At 38.8% G+C, this 23,875-nt stretch overlaps 1 protein-coding gene across 1 annotated transcript in view; it reads right to left on the bottom strand.

The window, feature by feature from the left end:
* Positions 1-23,875, bottom strand: part of LOC108795995 (contactin-associated protein-like 4) — a 282,214-nt gene that overhangs the window by 25,561 nt on the left and 232,778 nt on the right. Inside the window, exons 18-21 of the mRNA XM_018567358.1 lie at positions 17,566-17,722; positions 16,090-16,217; positions 9,569-9,739; positions 8,111-8,329 (exon numbers count right to left, since the gene is read on the bottom strand). Coding sequence (XP_018422860.1) covers positions 8,111-8,329; positions 9,569-9,739; positions 16,090-16,217; positions 17,566-17,722 — 675 coding nt within the window. The remainder of the gene's footprint in view (positions 1-8,110; positions 8,330-9,568; positions 9,740-16,089; positions 16,218-17,565; positions 17,723-23,875) is intronic.

Raw genomic sequence — 23,875 nt, 5'->3', positions numbered from 1 at the left:
GTAATTACATGTATCTCTTACTGTATGTTTAACTTGCTGTGTATGGGGTGATGACCATGTCTTTCTGTAAAAAAAAGCCAAGGGTAACAATATATATATATTTTTTAAAACAACCCTGCATTTTTTATATAGTAATCACAAGTAGACTAACATTAACTTTGCATGCTTCATCTTTTTTAGGTACCCTTAGACATGAACTTTGCATGTTTTATCTTTAACCTCCCTAGCGGTATGATTTTAAATTTTTTTCATGTCAATTTTCATGTCAATTTTCGGTCTATTTTTTTTCGCATTTTTTCGTCTTTGTCGTTTTTTTCCGTTTTTTTTGTAATATCCTGCCGGTTCTGCCCTCCTGCGACGCGTACGCTCGCAAGCGACGGAACCCAGAAGCCGGCATCGGCTGCAAAACACAGCGCGGCTAGAGGGACAAGGTAAGTAAATGCTATGCGGCATTCCGGAGTGTAGCTCGGGGTTACCGCTTATGATATGGAAAAGTAACCCCGAGCTACACTTGGGAATACCGCCAGGGAGGTTAAAGTGCCCCTAGACATTAGATAACAGTCTTCTGGTATTGTTGTTAGGGTCCAGGTACAGCAAAATCAGTCATGTGCTGGCCTAATGACTGTTCCCAGGGAATAAGGTATTTGAAGTAGTTAGAAAACTTTTGATTGCTATTATCTTTAACCCGGTAGGCTGGCTCTAGAACCAATAACATTGGAACCAGAGTGTTCTTGAGAGAAGCTGGTCTAAAAGACATTGCAACATTTTTAGATGTGCAGATACAGCCAGATTAAATCAACTAGAAGTGGCTGTTGAAAACAGCATTTCAGTTGTGTATCGTTATTTTTTGCTCAACTAATTAAATGTCACAGATTTGGCAGTTACAAAGCAAAACATATTTGATTTGATTTCTTGAGGATTTCCAGTTTCTGAATAGCACGTAGCTCCTAACATACTGAATTAATTTAAAAGAAAGACAATTAATTCTATTTACCTCTATTTAGCTGGATTGTACCATATGTTGCATATCAAATAAGGATATATTAATTCAGTAATCTATCCAGAATACTGTATTACTTAAATTATGACTAACAATGATTTACTTTTATTGTATTTATTGTCATAGAATACATTTGATTGTGTTACTATCCAACTGAGAGTTGTGTGCCCACACCTCTGATCACTTGGATATATATATTATTTATCCATATATGTTTCCTCTAAAGATATCAGTAGTTGCACCATTGTTGATATCACCATGTGACCGTTAGGAGAGAGTCAAAGAAAATGGCAGAGGCACACTTGACTTTTGAGCAACGCAAGACCATTTTGAAGTGGTATTGTAAATTTAAAAATGTGTGTGAAGTTCAATGACAATGGCAACGTGAGTTTGGAACAGAACCACCTACACGATTAACAATCGCATGGATTCATGATAACTTTGAAAACCAATGACACTGTGTGTGATGTGCAGAACGAAAGATCTGGGAGGCATCGCATAGCAACAAGGCCTGCTTCCTCGGATATGGCAGTTTACATGCTCACCGTAAAAGTCTGTCAAACAATGTACACAAGACAGGAATTAGCAGATCAAGCGTACAACGTATTCTGAAGAGAGCATATTAAAAATGTTACATCTCGAGACTGTTACATGATCGAAGATGACCCTGATCTGAGAATGGAGTACTGTGAGTGGTTTCAACAAACTGGCCATTCATGCGCTTTATGCAGATGAGCAATTTTACTTTCAGAAAGATTGCGCACCACCTCACTACCCTCGGAACGTAAGAGCCTATCTCGATGACATTCTTCCAGGATGTTGGATAGGATGTAGGGGTGCTGTTGAATTCCCTACACGTTCTCCAGACTTAACACCCCTCAATTTCTATCTATGGGGAATACTAAAGAATGTTGTATACTGTAGAAAACCACCTACGCTGGCTGCACTGCAGGAAGAAATAGAAATATCATGCAGAGCAATACCTGTGGACACTCTAGTCAAGGTTGTTCATGCAGTAGTGTGCGGAAATCAAAAGTGTCTGGATGATACTGGTGTCTTTCCATCCTAACTTATTTCAGCATTAATCAAAATTATGTTACTTCCAAAAGCTCAAAACTTTTGCATACACTTTTGCCAAAGTTACTGTTTTAATAGACTTTTAATGTCATGTCATGTAACACAGAAAATGACTCTGTCTATTTAAATTGTGTACACTGCAGTTTAATTTAATTCTGCTAGATTCTAGACATGTTGAGAAGTCCAACTCTTCCAAACAGATTTAATATATCTGAATTTGCTGACAACCCATCCAAAAATTTAGTGACAGATGGAGGCAATAAACATCTTTTGATATTTCTCTTGAGCAATGTATAACAGAAAAGTATGTTACATACAGCAACATTTTATAAAAACTAGCGCTCCTATTCTTTCACAAGGCATGAGTCATCCTATTTTTTGGGAATTGTTCCAGATAAACCGATTCAGATTTTTTTAATAGGTCATAGTCTATTTTGTGGCATCTTAGTGACATAATGAAAACAATAAATGAAGTATTTTCAATGTGTCTCTACTAAGCCTGCATTGGCGGGAAGAAAATATTCCTGTATCATTTTCAACAGTGTTGTGGTATAATTTGTTGAATTGCTATTTTTATCGTTTTTAACATGGTATTTTAGAGCCATTATATTTTGGCTGCTACATTCTCTCCCACCTTTTATTTTCTAAAATAAATGGCACTTAACTACAAAAGATTGCAGTGTACATATTTTACTCCTGGAACCCAGCCTTTAAAAATAGTGACAAACACAAGAACTGGTGGCTAAAATTATAAGAAAGTTCTTCCAGAAGCTCAAATCTTACTGCATCATACCTTTCTCACTTCTGTCCATATGTTCTTCTTTAATCCCATTTGTTCACGGAGATCATGCATTTTCTGTTCTTTTGCAATCAGAGTTTGACAGGCTTTATACGTTTCATTAAAACAGCAGCTGAACCAAAAGCTGTACTGAGTGCCAGGTGAATGTATTCTGCTCACAGTGTAGTAATGACAGTCTATTAAAGTTAATGTCTTGTGAATTGCTTGTCTATTTGATATCACCCTCAGGAAGACAGTGCTAAACAAGGTAATTCTACCTGAAAAACCTTTTCCATAGTTAATTTAAATTTTAAAAATTGCATATGTGGATGCTTCTTTTCTGATATCCACAAATAACATAATATGAAAAGTATAATCTGTTTAATAAAAAAAGCATTTGTGTAGAAGAAATATTGTTAATGCCCTATAATTTGAGGTTTATCAAGACTAGAATGACTGTCATATACTACATTTAGAGGTTTGGTACATGTCTGTTTTGGGGGTTTCATCTCACTATATCACAAGTGGCCCAAGTTATTTATTATCAATGATAGTGGAATCAGTTTATCCATCATTGCAAATTACACTTACAATGAAACTTCTGTTTAAAATAGAATTTAACATTTACAAAATGATACTTCTGTAGCTCAATGCACTGTTAGTAAAACAGGATCACATTATTATAAATATTGAGTCTGCAGCACTAAGGATCAGTGATAGTTTAGATGAACCTACTTTGATGTTATATTAGGGCTCTCTTTAATTATCGTGCGTGAATATTATATTAGTCTCTCATGCGTGATGCAAATATGAGTGACCTGTGAGTCACTACCTCAGTAGCAGCTAAAATATAAATGATTATAGGGGTGCAATATCTGCAAAAGTGCTAATGTGCAATAAATTATAATCAAATCATATATAAAAATTAGTGTACATAAATATAAGTGACAAATAATTAAAAACCTTGATTCAATAAATACATGCGATAGAAGGATATATTCCATATGTGGATGGGTCAAGTTCAAAGTGATATTGATATTGTTTAGTGAAATATTTCTAGTATTAAGTCCAATCTGTGCAACATAGTGCAAAAGTGCTTGAAAATCTTTTTCCACACCGTTTGTTTGTGTCCATGTCAACCGCCCCTTTGGGGTGCGCAATCACCACACTAGTATTGTATGTAAACAATAAGAAGTTGATCAATGGATACGTGATCCCAGCATCCGTCCCAGCAATATCCCATTGGTCAGTGGATAGCGGAAATTACAAAACGAAACTCCTCATGGTGTCGTAGGTATAAACATTTATTTAAAAAACAAGTAAAAACTCACAGTTAAAAACGAAGAAACCGGCCGGTCAAACATGGCATTCAGATAGCCTGCACTTCCATATTGTGTGTGGTATCGAATAGAATAGAATAGAATGCCGTGTTTGACCGGCCAGTTTCTTTTGTACAAGAGGAGCAATGAAATATAAAAATAAAAAAACTGTTTTTCTTGACACACTTGGGTGGCAAAGGCTGTTATAAAGGGTTAGACTGTAGAGATCAATTTAGAAGTGTTATTGAGGTAATTGACTCAAATATGAAAAATCCAGTCACAATCCTCATTTCAAATGAGCGTGCCTTTGAAATGTCCATTTACCAGAGAAGCCAATAATAAAATGCAGCTTTTTTTCCGTGAAACACATGGATAGTTATGGTTATTTAAAAAATAGTTAGGATAGATCTATGAAAATGTTATTTGGCTAACTGACTTGAAGACATTCAGATAAACTTGTCACCACAGTGAGGATAAGATTCCTCTCGAAATGTCCGTATATCTTTGATCACCGGCTTGAGGAAAAAAACAGGCATTATTGTCAGATATCATAAGTTCCCTATCAGTGCTGTAATCGAGATCATTCATGCCGAGGTCTTTGCTGCAAGATGTTCCGCTAAGGGAACATCTCTTTTCTTGCTGTTAATTGTGAATCTATAAAGGTTAATTAATTAGTGGCTAACATGGTACAATTCTCTACTACTGTATTGATCTTTCTGTGAATGTTGTGCACTAGCAGACCATGACAGCACACTGTGTGCTGGTACAACAATTTTTTGTCCAAAGCAGAAGAGTGCAATAAAGAGTGAAGTTAGTAAGCATTTTTACTCTACTAAAGGAAGTGCATGTGGGTACACCTTGCTGATATGATTCAACTAAAACATAAGAATAAAATGTGTTGATAATATGGGAACATGTGCAACAACACAATTATTTCCATGTTTGGGTTTAGACACACGTAAAGGGTTGGTCCAACCAACATGGATACTGTATTTAAAGTGACATTAAAGGCTAATTTTTTTCCCCCCACCCAATGTTAGAGTAAGGACTTACCTTAAATCATGTCTCTTAATCCGATAATTATCTTCTTTAGTGTAGTTTTCACTGGTCTGCGGGTCTCCGATCCAGTGCTGACTCCTCTGTCCTTCTTTTCTCTGATGTCCCACTGAGTCTGTGCGGGTGCACGCTGCTCCATAGACTTACCTTGTGTCTCTCCTCATCTCCCAGCCAAACATGTGAAGTGCGCATGCCCCAAGATCCTTTGCGGCCGCCCGAGACTCTTCAGATGTTTGGACGGGAGCGTGCGGCGAAGAAACAGGTAAGTTTAAACCTGTTTGAAAGGGTTTCCCAAAAAAAGTTTTTGCATATATCTACTGCCTGCTAGCAGTAGATATATGCAAAAACCGCTGAGGGTTTATTAACCCTTTAAGCTTTAAGGTATTCCTACATTTCTTGGGGACTTCAGTGGAAAAAATTATTATTCATAATAAGAACCACTGCCAACTAATTCCTCTTGCAACAATGTCCCTAATATAAAACAAAGAAAATCCAGCAATCAATTCTCTACTTAATGGTCGCAGCAGAAGAGTAAATGTTATTCAATTATTTTACTTACATATCTAAGACCAAAGTTATTCATATTCTTAAGTACCTCACTGTTCTTTATAAATGCCATTGTCACTATCACTGAAATATACATGTTCTTACAGGATTTCACGTAGTTTCATTTGTTTTTACCTTTAACATTTAATTATTTTTGTTTTAGCAGCTTTCTACCAATTTTACCACTTTGTCGCTGCTTTTTCAAACATAAAAAACCTGTGAAATTTGATAAAATATAATGTCAGACTTCAATGGATGCATTATAAAAAAAACCTTATCAATTCTTAACCGCAGCTGCATTTCGACTACAAAATATGTCTCAGTAAGATGAATGATGGTGGCAGAATCAAATAGTTTTCAGCATCTAAATTAGACTCATGCACATCAAGACCAGAATTTGAGCATGTAAATGGTGGCATCTGCACACAGGGTTTCTAACTTTCTCCACTGCATCCCAAAAATATGGGATATAGATACACTTTAAGGCATCTTCCATATTATGATTCCCAGCAGACTGTTACCACCGGTACAAAAGGAAATGAGCATTCTCTGATTTCCATTTCATGCCAGCATATCTGCTGATGTTAATATTTTATGAGTGGAACCCTTTCATTGGTTCAGGCAGTGAAGGAGGGATGTCATAGGAGAAAGGAAAACTTTTCATCAGTGGCAGAATCTCTAGGGTGATCAAATAACCTGTGTTGATGGCCTTTTGTTTGCATCAGAATTGCTTCTCTCCAAATGCAAGCCAATAGGAATGAAAATATAGCTTGAAGCAGGTTGACACAGCTTAGAAGGAGATGAAATGTGGGTCTCGAGGAGGTCAAATGTAGGTCCATTGCACCTGTCAAACTCTAAATGATACCAGAAGCATCTCAAACAATATTTAACTTGAAAGAATCATCAAATGGATCATTCGAACATATTCATTCGAAAATAACATATACATTTGAAAAATCTGAAGAGCTGTATATTTCTGATGTGGCAAAAAAATATACTTTGAAACTATTAGAATAAAAGGTTTACGCTTTGTTTATGGCAGCATAATTCTCCAAAAATAGCACTGCTTCATTTAACTAGAAACAATTAATTTTCAAGATAATTCATGGAAATGCTTGTCTTATAATGACTATTATTCCAATAAATCAATTTCTCCTTTTTGATAAATAGAGGAAGTCAAAATCCAAAAAAAAGGAGGCATTCAAGGTCAGTTAACCGTCCATGATAAATTGATTCTATTACGTCTGAGTTAATAATCACTTCAAATTCAGAGTTACTTTTTAAATAGCTGTAGAAGTCTACAAAACTAAAGCATAGAGCATATTGTTAAATCATTCTATATTGTTTATCAAATAATTTGCCTTAAATAAAAAAAAACATTTTCAAAACGAATTAATTTTGTTTGTTAGCGTATTATGATAATGTAACACCCTAGCTTCATGTAGCTATTTTATGTAACTAAGCCTGCAGGACACTACATATCATTAGTATGTATATGGTGTGGTTTCTAAGCATAAAACATTACCAACAATATGGTTACATATTGGTTACAACATTACCAACAATATGGTAACAAAATGCTGTAACGATACTGTCATGTATACAACTCTTGAAATCCATTGACTCCTAGTTACATAGTATTTGAGGTTGAATAAAGACATTAGTCCATCAAGTCCAACCTAAGCCAACTCCTGAAGCCAACATCGTAGAAACTTTATTCCCAGCTAAATGACATTGGACAGCAGGTTAAAAAATGCAACAGTGTCATGCGGTCCAAATGGTAGGATCCAAAGTATTATTGTAAATTAACTTTATCGAAAGAGAGAAGGCTTATATTGCTGCCTGAATCACCTGGAGAGGTATTCCCTTCACTTGCTGTTCCGATGGCTGGATATCATAGGGTTGGAAAGTGATAAGAAAGAGACAACAAAAACACTTTTTTTTAGTAAGGGCAGGCCATTTGTGCTACTAGTCCCAGTGATACCATTTACCTTAATTACTTCTCCTGGTGTCAGTGACAGGAAGTTGGGGAAATCTCTCCAATGGGAACACTGATAGCAATGAAAAGGATAAAACCCTTTGCCACCTTATACATATTTAGATTATATCCCTGGACCCACCGTCTTTATTACTGGAGACACTGTTTGAGTTTCATTTCAAAACTAGTCAACTAGTCAACAATCAACTTTAAAACAACTCTGTTATGTGAAACCAATTCAAGATAAGTTCAACTGATATAATATTAAACAGAATAAAGTCAGTTATTATTTTATAAATGAAATTTTGATCTGTCATCACGCTTGTGTAAATGGGCTGTTAATATTTACTACTTACCAATAAAAAGCTGACTGTAAAGCTGCAGCCGTATGTGACCATCACAAGAAGTAGTATATGTTTTTTGTGGCAAATTGTCCACTTGTAGAGAAGCTTCTTTAATGTTTCTCTCCACCTTTACAAAATGCCACTGGCTGTCATTCAAATGAGTTGGTGATTGTACTCTGACCTCTAGGGGGCCATTCCCAACATCAAATGAAAAAATCACATCTGTTGGAGCTTGAAAAAGGTCACAAAAAATACAGATTTATTATTACCTTATTATTATAATTTATATTTTCCTTAAGTAAAATAAAAAATGCCATGCAAAAAAGGAACAACCTGCTATGAACTAAACAGGAACAGATGTTCTTCAGTATATACTGTACAATACCATCACCATGGTACTTTCTCACCTATGATCCTACCTTTTGCTGTCTGACTTGAATTTTAATATATACCCCTATAATATCTGCTTTCAAGATCTCTGCACTTTAGTTACTAAGACTGCACACCTTATGTGGCCATTATGAGGGGTTCCAACTTAATTCCAAAACTCCCTGGTAGACAGGAACAGAGTCCAGAGCTAGGGCAAAGAGATCTCGTTGTTAGGGCCCATTCACACCACAGCATTGTGCCAAGTGCATATTACATATTACAGACCTAAAGGGCCTGGTATGATTTGAGGAGGGGACTAAAAGCTGTTTTTTTGCTTACAATCATTCTGCTTCACTACTTTTGATTTAGTGAACAGAATGACCAAACCAAAACATGAGCCGACTGCTTAGCTATTCCAGGGGTAGCCAAACTCCGGCCCTCCATCTGTGGTGGAACTACAAATCCCATGAGGCATTGCAAGATTCTCACAGACCTTACTCCCGTAGAGAGATGCATCATGGGATTTGTAGATTCACCACAGCTGAAGGGCCGGAGTTTGGCTAACCATGAGTTATTCCATCTCTGATGTTTCACCCCTTGGAACAGGGGTGAACAGCAGTGAATGAACTGCTGAATTTTTGCTTCAGCCGGTCCAGATGTTGCTCCAGCTGAGCCAAAGTGAGGTGAAGGGAGCCGAATGCAGCCAATGTATGGCTAAAAATAACTATACATGGCGGCAGTGAATAGCCTCGGTTATTCATTCGGCTGCCTTCGGCTGCCTTGCCTTAATCTCAGCTTTTTAGTATAACAGCAACTAAAAAAATCAGTACTGTTTTAGCAATACTTGCACAGCTTAATGTAGTAATAATGGAATCGTATTACCATTTCATTTCCAAAATAGCCATGAGACCATCTTAGCTGGTTATAGTCTTATATTATGGACTTTTTTAAAATAAGGGTAACATATCTGTAATAAGTAGCAATGTTCTTCTGTTCAGTTCCTACATTCTTGCTTTCTTATTATTGTAATGTTTACCGAGGTTAATTCGTTGTACTGTTATACTGTTTGTTATAAATTAATATATTTAAAAAAAGACTTACATTCCAATTCAATGCGAATAAAATCCTTGATTCCCAGGTTTTCTAAGAATAGTCCAGATGGTGATGCAGTTTTGAAGAAGAAAGATACATCTGCACTGAGTTCTCCATCGAAGGTAGGGAAATGTAGGTAGGATGATACTGTATTAAAAGAAGCTGCATTCCAAAAACTTCCTAGGCAGAAAAGGTAAAAATATCTGACTGGATCAAGCTTGAAAACATTATGGATACCAACATAGTGTCTGAAAAACCTGTTGTGTAGTTTGGAAATGTGTTTAATGGAAGGTATTTAGTGACACGGTTTCTTAAAGAGGTTCTAGAGTCACAGCATATGCTATCCTGTTATAACATCATCATTGTAATAGAAAGACATACTGTACTATAGTTGTTTTTGATAATGGTATCAAAAGTTACAAAAATATGTTTTCTGTAGTGAGTGATGCCTTCCACCAGCTGGATTCCCAGTGCGCCTTGTGTCTCTTAACCTGCTGCTTAATGTGATACAGTCTTGATTTTTCAAGACTACATATCCCATCATACATTGCTTTCATCAAGTAATAATGATGTTACATTATGGGCATTTCATGTGCGTGACTCAGCCTTCTGAAACCACTTTTGATCAGAACCTTTTTAGCGTGGACAGCAGCCACAGTAGGAGTCCATGCCTGATGTATAGCATTGTGATTGTGAAATCCTTCCTTTCAAGTAAACAAAGGACTGCATTTTCACCATGTATGCTGCATGTTTACAGAAAAGTATATGATTGCATATCGTTTTATGTAAAATGTCTCTGTGCTGATCACATCTAATTTGATTATGCATCTTTGATGTCTTCATGGTGTGGGGGGAGGTGGGTTCTCCCTCTGCACGTCATACCTACTATATCACCAACAATCAGACTCTCCTGCTCTATCATAAACCAAATGAGGGGTTTGCCTGCAAAGACTCTCAGTCGGGTCCCTATAAGATGTTGATTGACTGGGTGGTGCATTGTCCTTGATGGCCCAAGATATGACTGCTTGGTTTTAACAGAACATTTGTAAAAAAGTGACTTGTGTTCAACATAAACATTGTACCAAACATCCTGAGGAAGTGGAATTATCTTTGCAAAATGCATAGAGTACACTACATCCAGGATATCTGCTTCTTCCATGAAACGCAATGCATACCTACAAGCGTGGTATAAACAGATATTCGGATCTGGATGGCCTAGGATAGTTGCATATATACTGTATATATATATTTATATAGATATATATATATGAGCCACAGTCATTATCTCATGTGATTTTAATGTGTGTACATGTTGAATAAATAACATGTTGTATTATATAATAGTATGTCTCATTGTGGGTGCCTAAAAATTCTGCATGCAATTTCTATACATTAATTTCTTCCACTAGTCAGAATGGACATTCAGGTACACATTCCAAAAATATTAATTTAAAGAGACTCTGCCAATGAGGGAAAGGGGACGGACCACATACCTACCGCAGCCTCCTAAACCTTGCGGTCATGGCCTTATGTCAAGTCGGACAAGCACATCTTCTACATTTCAGGGTAGTGTCAGATCTTGCCCCTAAGTCCTGTCTCCATACAATGGTATCTATCGATTGTTATGATGGGCAGACTCACAGGCCAATAGGAATGTGATTGAGGCAAGAAGAGGCAGACCAATTTTTGCACATCAGGAAATCCCAAAGCTTTACTTGTCAGGAAAGCCTGAGATTTTTCCACAACAGAAAGGTTTGGGAGACTGCAGAAGTTTTCCCCCATCCCCCCTCAGTATCTCTTTAAACCATTCAAGGTGGAACTCATCCAAAAAATGATGAAATAGTCAGCCAAAAAAGACTTTCATCCCAAGAAAGAAAATGGCTTTGATTTATCATATATTGAAAGTGAACCTATGAGGATGCATAGGTTGGATTTTTCATTTAAAGTTTATGCATCAATCATCATGTTGCTTTCTTTACCACCAAGTGAGCAACTGATCTGGATCAAGTATTAGGACAGTAGTTGAATTCCTTTAAATGTGACTGCATGCTTGTTCCAGTGAACTCAGCTGAAAAGCCAGCATCTTCCTGTACCTGTGCTTGTTTATGATGAGCATATGTGTTAGCAAACCTGCATCCATATTTCCCTCCTCACAGGTTTTCCTTTTAACAGAAACTGTAATCAGCTGCTTACCATGTAAAGTAAACACTGTGACAATATGCAATACGTATGTCCAACTACATCTCCCAGTAAAAATAGACATAGACAAAATCTGGTTGTAATGAAGAGAAATAAGCTTTGGGTTTGGGTCTACATTGAGTTCAAGGGCCACTGACTTGGTGAAAAGAAGCCTACATTCCCAGAGCCTTATCCCTTACTCACATAATTACTTGTTGAGGGCCTACTGCTGCATGTGCAGCAGCTGCAGAATAGCCAACATCAAGTTCCAGAAATTGGGCGTATTGCATATCAGGCCGCTGGCAGACAGTTGTGTTGCTGCTGCACCTTGACTGGGTAAACACTTGCTAGGTATTACCACCTAAAGTTGCTCTTCTGGTCAGCCAGGGTACCAAACTAGGAACAACTGCACCATCAGGTTTAGAATGTGTGCCAGGAAAGGCACGTGTGAACTTTTCCTGCTAAAGGACAGCAGTTTGGTTCCATTGTTACACACAAACTTGCCTGGCACAAAATGGCATGGTTTCAGCCTGCTCCTGAAGAGCTGACAGAATCACTGGGACAGTGTAAACCTGGATGCAACAGGTATACCATCTGCAAAGTATCTTTCCAATGTTTTGTCTGAGTCGTTGGGGTGGACCAGTGATTCTGACAAGTCGCCAGTTGATGCACCCAACTGAGAATACACTCCATGGAGTAAGCCAGCTTGACAATTAGAGATGTCATTTTCTGGTGTCGGTACCCTGCTAGGTGTGACTGATGTATACAGGAGTGTGTAGTGTTTGGTGGTTTATCAATTATTTTAATGTTACACCATGATATGTTTATGGCGGTACTCTGTTTATGGTGTCTATTGCTTCAATAGAGGGAATTTATTGTTTCCAGTGTTTCCTTTCTTTTCTTTTCTTTCTTTCTACTATTGATCTTGTTAGTTGGAAACACTGGTTTATTCCCACAAATAGATGATATTTAGGCTCCACTATTATTTAGTTTTTTTATTCAATTGGTTAAGTACAGACCATGTAACCCACCACACTGCAATGATCTGTAATAATGCAGTACAATGTAGCACAATGTAAGATACTACATATAGCACAGGTTAGCAGCACTGTAAAACAGCAACTATATCTCCCTGCAAAAAATTACTCTGTCGGCTGTCCCAAGTTTCTCTCTACACACACACTGACAAAAGGCTGCTGGGAACCCTGGCTTTTATTGGGAGGAGCTGGCATATAAGCAAACGTTACTGGCCCTTCTAAGCCACCTGACCACAGTTCAAGGCTAGTGGATGATTGGTAATTGGTTGCTATATTGGCATTTGGCCACATTAATTCACCATTTTCTTAAACTGTGAAGTATTGGTCAGCCCAAACCAGAAGCTCATCCCCACTTGCCAACATGAATAATATATGTATCTGTGAACTGAATTATGCTGAGTATGTTCTTCCATTGATTGTAAAAGTTTATGCTAAGTCCAAACACATATATGCTCATATGCTTGTGTCTACACAAAAGGACAGAGATCTTCAAGGTTATTTGCTTCTGAACTCTACTGTGACAGGGACTAATGTAGCTGTAATGCTGCAGTATATCAGAGTTATGCTGGGCACACACCTTACAACCATCGCAAGACTTTTGTCTTGCGATGGTTGTAAGGTAATTAAGAAAACGTACGATCTGCCTATCTTGGACAGACAGATCGTACTTGCGATGATCGCAAGCTGCGCCCCCTGAGGGGCGGGCTTCCTATGACGGCAATGCCGAACGGGCAGTGTGCGCTTGCGCACACCGGCCCGTCCGGCTTTTATCTTACGAACATGCTACACACCCGCCGAACATCGTACGATGCTACTGCTACTGCTACTACTGTAAGGTCGCACGACTTTAAACTTACGGACAAGTTCGAAAACCCGCCGGGCATCGTACGATGTTCGGCGGGTTTGTGGCATGTCCGTACGATAACAGCCGTACGGACCGATGTGCGCAAGCGCACACTGCCCGTTCTGCATTGCGGTCATCGGGAGCCCGCCCCTCAGGGGGCATGGCTTGCGATCATCGCAAGTACGATCTGCCTATGCAACATAGGCAGATCGTACGTTTTTTTAAGTACCTTACAACCATCGCAAGACAAAAGTTTTGCGATGGTTGTAAGGTGTGTGCCCAGCCTTAGACATGAGATACTCATGGCTGCAGGGTCTCATTGGAAAGAGACTAGAAGATGAGGGCTGCTGGGACATCTAGCTCTGAATGTGTGTTCCCTGATTAGGGATTACTGGGACTTGTAGTGCCTTACTAGCTGTGAACTGTTGTCCTGCTTGAACACTGAAGAGGCACCACAGACCAGCTCTACAGACAGCCTCCTGCCTTACCATCCCATGTGGATCCCTCTTCTGCGGAGTGACCTGATGCCTTAAGTGTGAGTTGTGGCCCTCTTTTGCTGTGCCTGCTGCTGTTATCCCTTTGCTGTGCCTGGACTGCTGCCCTGTGTCCTTGGAATCTGTCTGGATTGCTGTCCTGTGTCCCTGGGCTCCAACTGTGCTGTGCCCTGCTGCTGTTACCCCTTTGCTGTGCCTGGACTGCTGCCCTGTGTCCTTGGACTCTGTCTGGATTGCTGCCCTGTGTCCATTGACTCCAACTGTGCTGTGTCCTGCTGCTGTTACACCATTGCTGTGCCTGGACTGCTGCCCTGTGTCTTTGGACTCCGTCTGGATTGCTGCCCTATGCCCCTGGACTTTACCCTTGCTATCCCTTGCTTTTGTTGTGCCCGCATTGCTCCTACACTGGCCGTATCCTAATGTTGAGAACCCCTAATAAAGAACCCTCTGGTTAAGGGTCCTAAAAACCACTCTTGGTCTCTGTGTGTGTTCTGTGTCTTCCACATCCCCTGCCACAAACTGGTTATGTATGTTATGTACTGTAATTATTGCCCTGAATTAAGAAAAAAATAATATTTATTATAATATACATTTCTACAAAGTGAACAGACATTGTACAATATGATTTTGTAATTGCATCAATTTTTACATGGATGTAAAAATCCAGTTTCAAAGCATATTTCTCCTTTCTTAATACGTTAAAGGAGAACTATGGGGTTAAGGTTTTTCCCCATAGTTCTCCTTAGGGTAACGGGAGGACACAAACTAGCGTCCTCCCGTCACCTTAGGCTCAGTATACCGCGAGCTGTAGCTCGCGGTATACTGAGACGCCGCAGGATACTGGGACGCCGCAGCTGAAGCGTATCCCGACAATTGTGCCGGGATCCGCCCAGCTGCATGACTGACAGCTGACTTTTCCTATCTAGAGGCAGAGCCAGCTGTACCCGCCCCCTCCAGTCAGCGCTGGTGGATCGGAGCGGGGAGGGGGGAATCCAGCCCCTCTCCTGTCACGGCTCTCTGATCGAGAGGTGAGCGAACGCCGGTATGTGTTCGCTCCCCTCCCGATCTACTGAGCCGACCTGTGACAGTCTCATTGTCACAGGTCGGCTAGAACTATGAGGTGAGTGAAAAGCACTCACCTCATAGTTCTCCTTTAAATGATTTTTCACACATATTCTTACGCAAGGCACAATCAGTAAAGTGGCTTTTGAATTTGGAATTACTTTTGATCACGTTTGTAAATCAAAAAATCATCTCCCAATGAGTTATTTGCCGTCTCTTTGGCTGAAAATTGCTGTTGCCTTTTTAAAGCATGACATGTTTTGTGTCTATTTACCCGACGTGACCCCGTCTTTTTATATTTTACCAAAAATATGGGTGATAAATGGGTGTGGTTGCTGGGGGTGTGGCCACTAAAGGGTGTGGCCACTGAGGGGTGTGGTCACTGAGGGGCGCTGTAAAGCTTTCTCGCACAGGGCGCCTAAAGGCCTAAGGCCGACCCTGGGTTGAGCGATTTTTACTCACATCATAGTTCTCTTTTAATTAAGAACACTTTAAGAGAAAATGCATTTAGTCATTTAGTAAATAATTAATTGTATGCTGACTCAGTAAACCTAATCTCCAACCAAAAGTGCATGAGAAATTTGTGTTAGATATTTGGATAGAGAATGGGAGTGTTAGGTTTTTATTGATGTATGTCTCCCAACTAGGAAAATTCATCCACTCTTTTTATCCTTGTGACCACAAGAGATTTCCTCTTCTGTCTCTGGAACAGGAAGTAAAGGGAAAGCTCTACAATGGGAGACCGAGCAAAAGGCAAGGGTTTCAACCATGCTCTGCTGTATCCAAAACTAAAAAAATGTTTCAGCTTTACATTCACGTATGCTATAAAATGTTACTGTAGACTTTACATTCACATTTTCTTTCATGTACATCAAAATATATAGATACACATAATGCACATGGGAATATACTTACTATCTCCCCAGCAAAGCAAAGGACCAAGTTTATAAGCAGCTTCCGAATGTGGTCTGTTTGTGTCAGTTAAAACAATCTGTGTAACTGGTAAGTGATCTTTATTAGAAAGTGATCCAGTGTCATTGGTCCTGAAAAATATTTGAATGCAATACTTGGTTAAGCCATGGAGCAGATATATATTGTATCACGGCTAAACATATCTATGTTGATGCAAAACTCCAGTCAAACTGCTAAATACACATTAACCACTTGAGCTCTAGTAGCTGTTTACCCCTTTTACACAACAGCATTTTTGACAACTTAGTTATGATTTTATTGATTTACTAATCACCTTGTCATCGACCATGATATTGGAGTAATATGTATTTTTTGGGGGATGGGCATGGAACAAACAAGGTTTGTGTTTGGTGGTCTTATCTTTCAAGAATCATTTTATATTCTGTATATTTTAACATCCTTCCCTAACATCCTACTTGTACAACGGCCGGCCGGGAGCTTCCTAGATCTGAGCAGGTCTATTTAAATGTTCCATCAGCCACTCCCACTTGTGTGCGAGCGGGAACCTGTCCAAATTGAAAAGCAGGCATCGATGCCTGTTTACATACAAGAGATCCGCCGGCTATAGAGCCGGGGGATCGCTTGTATAAGGTGCTGGTCCATGCGCCCCCCACCTCCCACTGGTCCCGGGCTCTGCTGTGCCCGGTGTGAGCCCGGGACCAGCATGGTGGCTCTGTGAAAGGGGATCAGAGGGATATCGGTACATGATCTCCCTCTGGTCCCCTCTCCGATGTCAAAATGCGGAAGTGATGCATATTACATCACTTCCGCATTCTTGTGTCACTCTCCAGCATATCGCCGTGAACGTCACAGTGAGATCAATAATTCTAGGGCCATTAATCACTGATAACACTAAACGTTGCCGATGGTCAATTATGGGTATGGTAGTTATTTGCGATTTTGCGTGTGCGCTCAATTTTAAAGCTTGACATGTTTGATGTCCATGTAGCTGACGTGAGCTCGTCTTTTATATTTTACCAAAAAATTGTGTAATAATAATTGTATTATAGCCTAATTGTTTTTGAAATTTCAGTAATTTTCCCTTAATATAATAAATACCACCAAACGAAAGATCTATCTGTTCCCAAAAAATTGTATAAAAATTCATTTCAGTACAGCGTTGCATGACGGAATAAATGTCAGTCAAAGTACTGCAGCGCTATACTGAAAAATGGGCTGGAATGGAAGGGGGTGTAAACACATGGTCTTCAAGTGGTTAAAGGAAAAGGAAGTAGAACAGAAACAATGTTTTTTCAATTTAGACATGTTAGTTTAAAAAAAAGTGTTGGTAGATAAAAAAAAATGTTTAATCGTAAACTTGTCTCATTTATTAGGATACTAAAATTATGTTCCTGATGCAAACCATGTTGAAATGATTTATCACACTCATATATTTACACGCTGTGAAAATGATATTACCATTCATTCCTGTCAGCATCACAGTTGCAGTTATGTTGAGCATCAATACAGTTTCCTTCAAGTCCACATGAACATTTTGTAGCATCTACTGATGAACCACTCCAATAGGTATGTAACTGGTTAGTGCGACCAACCCACCAAGTGAATGGGACACTACCTACGACAGTAAAAAGAGAAAGTAAAATAAATGGATTGGCTCATTAAAGATTGACAAACAAAAATCAAAAACATAGTGTAAACGCAAGTAAAGTCAAATGAAACAATATACTAAAAACTGAAAATGTATAAGAGGCCGCTGTTTACTAACTTCTGGAGCTTTTGCACCAAGATCTAACAGATATAATTTCTAAACTGCTACCTGTATAGCTGTTTCTACTGTATTCAACCCACCTCAATTCCCTCAAATTAGGAAATTATTTTGACTTGCTGTTCTAAAGAAGAATATGATGAGATGACCATTCACAAATAATTTTGAGGACTCTTTTACATAGGGGCCAGTTGAAGTGTTTGGATTGGGAGTCAGGTTGAGGTTTATTATTATTATACAGGATTTGTATAGCGCCAAGAGTTTGCGCAGCGCTTTACAATATAAGGAAGTCGTTACAATCACAATACAGTTCAAGACAAGATGGTAAGGAAGACCCTGCCCCTGAGGGCTTACAATCTAGTTGGGGAGGTTAAGTTTAGGTTAAGGAACAGGTTCAAAGATTAAGAAGAGGTTACCAGTTTTTCTTAGGTGGGATTCTTAAATTTATGGTTAGGGATTATGCATAGATTAAAGCTGGCCACACATGGCTTACATTGTGGCCAATCCCTGCTGTTTCAGCAAAAATGTGAGCAAGAGTGCAACATCCAGCTCCAGAAAAGTAAATTTTTCAGTCAGCCTCTCTTAGTGGAGCTGAATAGAAATCTTTTGACTGAACAGAGACTAGATCCAATCAGATGCAGTCACTGTTCAAGTATTCAGTAGCCACGAGTCACATCAGCCGCTGAACACAATATTTACAGGGAAGGCTTCTTCATCCACAGTGTTTAGTGTGGATAGGGAAATCGACTGATTTTTCTTATTCAGCCTGCAGGACTGAATGAGAGAAATCTAAAGATGTATGGCCAGCTTAAGGGTAAATTAATTTATGTAAAAATAGGTTTTTAAGTGAACAAATTAGTGACAAATTAGTTGGCACCACGGCTGGGCACCAGAAACAATTCTCATAAAAACAAAAACAAATGAAGCCTTTCAATAAGACTGGGGTTTCCATTTATCCATAGCAGACCCTTATCCTAGATGAGGATCAGCTATAGACGTTAAGGGGGACCTCCAAAAGAAAAAAAGTAGGGTCCTCCTTGAATTCCATACTAGGTCCTTTGGGTCTGGCATGAAATTTAAGAGGAACCCCTCGCAATAAACAAACAAAAAAACACATGGGTCCCCCACAAGGTTCATACCAGGTGTTTAAGGTCTAGTGTGGATTTTAAAAGGAACCCCGTTACAAAAATGACATGGGGTCTCCCAAAAGCCATTACTAAACCCTTTGCTGAGCATGCAGCCTGGCAACCCAGGGAAACGTGGGGCAAGTGTGCAACCCCCTCCCAACCTAACCACACATGCCTCTAACATGAGAAGGTACCTTGCTACAGGGGATCCCCCTGGCAAAGAACCTTGTTCTGATGTTGATGAGGACAAGGGCCTCTACTCCACAACAATAGTCTGGAGGCTAAGGAGGTCTGCAGTTGGGGGACTTATTAGAAACTATAGGAGGCCCCAGGATGCTGCCCACCTATGTGAATGAGTAAGGAGTACTTAGCACCCCTACTTGTTCACAAAAAATAGAAGTGTACATAACCACACTCGTTTTGGTTCTTTATTTTAAAAAAACACAAAAAAAGTCCCACGCTGCACATCCTTAATCAATCACATTGTCCAGTGATGCCGATCCTCGTTAATCACACTGAATGACACAAGCTCACCATTGAAAGAATATACCCACCATCCCCTGGCTCCCTAAGAGCCAGCCTGAAGGAAAACTGTCACATTTAGTAGTAGTAGTAATACTGCTGGCAAAATGCTTTACTTCCCTGCAGATGGAGGTATGGCTCAGCCAAACACCCATTTAGTTTGACCATTCTGTGGACCTCTGAACAAGCAGAATTCAGTCCGAACCTGTGTGCATGGTGAACCAGGAGCTCAGTTAATTAGGCACTTAGTTAGCTTGTTTTCACTTAAATCATGGTGTATTCCTGTGTGCAGTTTACATATCTGGTCCCATCAGATCACAAACAACCTGCTACAGATTTCCTGATATGGGGGAATTCATAAAAATTGAAGCAGACAGAATCTGGAGACGTTTTCCATGCCTGCCGTTTAGGTTCTCTCTTTAGTTTGTTAAGGTTTGAAATTGAAATGGAGAAGCTGATTGGTTGTCATTGACAACTGCTCCAGATTCTCCCTGTTCCACTTTTTATAAATAACCCCCATGGAGTTTTATTTTTTGCCAACATGTTTTCTAAGACTGTCTATGGCTAAAGTGATGCAGATAGTGCTTATTTCCTATGATTGCATTGCACAAAACAGGTAGTGATAGTGTAGGACTTTAGGCTCAATTCAGAAACCTAACATTTCAGGATTAAGATCTTTATTTATTTATTTTTAAAGTAACAGTTTTGGAAATGACAGTCACATGGTGAAAATTATATTCTTTGTTAAAACTTTGTGAACTTAGTCTGTTATAAGGAAAACATCAGTTTCTTTAGACCAGATACAATTATGGATTACTAAAATATTTTTATGTACATATGTTTTTAGTAAAACTGGAGTTTTAATATACAGTACATGCCTTGGTTTTATTTAGTATACAATATATCCTAAGATCCTGTATATATCCTGTATAGATACACAGGATTTACAACATTTCTGGATACATTGCAGATTTATTCTAAGTTAAGATATGCTCTGCAAATAATCTAATTTTTCATTATTGTCAAATATTTTACTTTTATTAGTGGGAAAGAGCACTAGGAACCTGCATACTCGCTGAGGCATAATATTAGACCCATTTATCTTGAAGCACTCATGTCTACATTTTAAAAACTAAAGGTGAGAAAAAAGTGGTATCTGAGAGTAAGCATCTATTTTCGATAATAAATGTACAAGTGATAGGAATTAAAAATTCAATTTGTAAAAAAATATATATATAATATGGTTTTAAATGCCAATTAAATTGATAGTTTTAAAGAATAATTTAGCAAGGCCAGTATGATGTAATTTTGCTTTGTGTTAGTTTTTTAAGCATTTGCTTGATTTAAATGTACTTAAAATGCAGTCATTCATGCTGAGTAGATGAAGTTTTAGTTTAAGAATATGTGTTTACACTGCAGAGAAGCTGCATGGGTCATTATATTGCAGTCAAGGATAGCAATTTACCTCTATGGCACTGAGATTTGCTTTCATAAAACTGCACTTAATAAACTGAATATCCTTAGTTTCTGCTTTCGCTTGTACCTTTTGTTATGCAAAGCTCTCATCTTCACTTCTAAATATGACATCATCTTTTCGAAAATAATAAAGCAGTGACATGTACAAGCACATAATAAAGCTTCAATGCAAACTAACGGAACACCTAGCTATTTGATTAAGTTGCAAAGTATTTTAAAGTACTAAAATATAGGGTGCGATTTTATACAATGGTAGTTGTTATAATTGAAAAGGTACTAAAATAGGTACCAAACCATAACCTTTAGAGCATGGGTAGCTAACCTCCGGCCCTCCAGCTGTGGTGAAACTACAAATCCCATGATGCATCTCTCTTTGGGAGTCATGTCTGTGGCTGTGAGAATCTTGCAATGCCTCATGAGATTTGTAGTTCCACCACAGCTGGAGGGCCAGAGGTTTGCTACCCCTGCTTTAGAGAGTAGTCTGCCATGCAGGTACTATGCAAAAGTTCTAAGGGGCCAAAAAAGTTTTTTGAACACTGCAAAAAGCCCCTGCAAACTCTACTGAGCATATAGTTGTACAGTATGTAAATGTAGAGGGAGAGGGAAGGAGCAGGGAGTATAACAAATAACTTGGTAACTTGTCAATAGGAATCATGTTATTATGTGTATATTAATATATTATCATTATGCATAACTGATATTACAGGACAGCATTTATTAACATTTAGGCTCCTAAAGAAGCATGTTTCACCTGCCAAACAGGTAGAGCAAATGTATCTGCCTACATTCAAATTATCTTGCAAAATAATTCAAGTATATATCCAAAAGAGGGGCTAGAGGTGGAGCTTCGATATAATGTTAAGAATGTACTTTCTCATTTATGTACATAAATGTTTTTATTTTTACCATTGTATGAAACAATGAGATACATTTTATATTCTTTTTAATACTCTATGCATTGTATATGTATAGGTGTTATCTCTCTGGATGCCAATAAAATCGAAGGAGAGTAACAACTTAATTTAATGGAGATGTATGGCTGTAGGTGTGTCCTCTTTTTTTGATCTGCTTTTTTCATTAGATCTTGTCCTAAGGAGGCTAATCATTCCTTCATTATGAGCTACTCATTTATTAATTTATATCAGTTTTATTGAGTACTAATTTATAAAGAAATACATTTGGGAAAGGGAAAAAGTAGGGATGATTTACGTTGATGAAAAATAGTTTTTGTACTTTGTAAATCAAAATAGCTAAATAATAATATTATATTAATTTACATAACTTAAAGTGACACTAAACTCAGGAGTCAAAAATACATTCAAGTACCCTAACTATTAACAAAAATGTATCTTATTTGTGTATCACTCAGCTGTGGATCCTCAAATAATCTCTGAATTTATACTGACACTGTCCTTCCTTCTGGATGATGGCTACTTTTGTGTCCCCAAGGTTCCCTATGTGTGTTATAAAGTAGCCACCTTTTCAAACTTGCTCCCCTGATGGACTACAATCTCAATACAAATTAAAGAGGAACTTTACCCATATCTTTAAAATAACAACAAACACACTTTTAGAAATGTTTAATAATGGCAATCTACAAACAAATACTTCTAGATAATTGCAGACTTTGTATTCTTTGCATGCCTTATTTCTCTTTTCCTCCCCATTCTTCTCACAGTGGCCATGTTAACTAAGGGCAAATTACTCGATCTGCCTTTACTTCCTGGAACTCTGGCACATGTGATCAAAACATGTAACCATGCACATCATTTTAGAGGAGGAAAATGCCTTTCCCTGAGATCTCATGGGATTACAAATATGATTTCCCAGCAATGCTCTGCAGATGTAACCTTCCCAGGATGCAACGCTTGGGCACATTACATAATTTGTGCCAAAACTAGACCAGGAAGTAGATTTTTGTTAATAGTTAAGGTACTTGAATGGTTTTTTAAGATTTAACTCCTGGGTTTAGTGTCACTTTAAGAAGGGAAATGCTTTTACAGTTCATGAATGTGTTCCTTATAAGAGAATAACTAAATGCTTTTTACAAGTGCAGAGATTGCAAGATTAGAATTCTGTGGGAAGTGTTTAAAACCTACATGTTCAGTAAGGTCTCACCTATAATTAACAATGTATCACGCTTTCAGAAAAACTTATTTGTAGACGAATGTTCTCTGGAGGATGTATCTGTCAACTGACTTTTAATTTAAACTTGCATATGTTAACCCCTTCACTAAGGGGTGTATTCACGAAGCAGCCGAAGGATCTAGCCATAGCTTCGGCCTATCCTTCGGCTAGCTTCGGCCCAAGGGCCCCTTCCGTTCAGTAGAACCGAAGGGCTGCTGTACAGGCTATTCACTATAGCCCGTACAGCTCCCGAACTTGGCCGAGCGGCTCAGTTGAGCCGAAGGCATATGCCTCGGCTCGGCTGAGCGGTGCTGAAAGCCGATTCTGACAGCTGGGCGGAGCCAGCCGTGATCTTACGGCTGGCTCCGGCCACTTGCAGAGAGATCAGCGTCCCTAGTTACAGCTAACCAGGGACACTGATCTCCAGACAGCAAACTCTCCCGGGCGCTCCGGGAGTCTCCCGCTCCCGGCCGCCCAGGGGAGAAACACTGCTTTTTCTTTTTTTTTTATTCTGACACGGAGCCGTGTCAAAATAATAAAAATATTTGGCCATAAGAATGCATTGCTAGATTCCTATTGGCTATTTCAATTTGCAATAGCCAATAGCAAACTAGCATTGCGCCCGCCCTCTGCTGCAGTTCTCCATCAGGTCCCCACTACTGATTGACAGCAGCAGAGGTCGGGTACAATAGCTAGTTTGCTATTGACTATTGCAAATTGAAATAGCCAATAGAAATCTAGCAATGCATTC

The sequence above is a fragment of the Nanorana parkeri genome, unplaced genomic scaffold (assembly GCF_000935625.1).
Source record: "Nanorana parkeri isolate BGI_ZX_2015 unplaced genomic scaffold, ASM93562v1 scaffold1036, whole genome shotgun sequence".
Classification (NCBI taxonomy): domain Eukaryota; kingdom Metazoa; phylum Chordata; class Amphibia; order Anura; family Dicroglossidae; genus Nanorana; species Nanorana parkeri.
The sequence above is the reverse complement of the archived record's forward strand: the minus strand, read 5'-3'. Positions and strand labels throughout refer to the sequence as shown.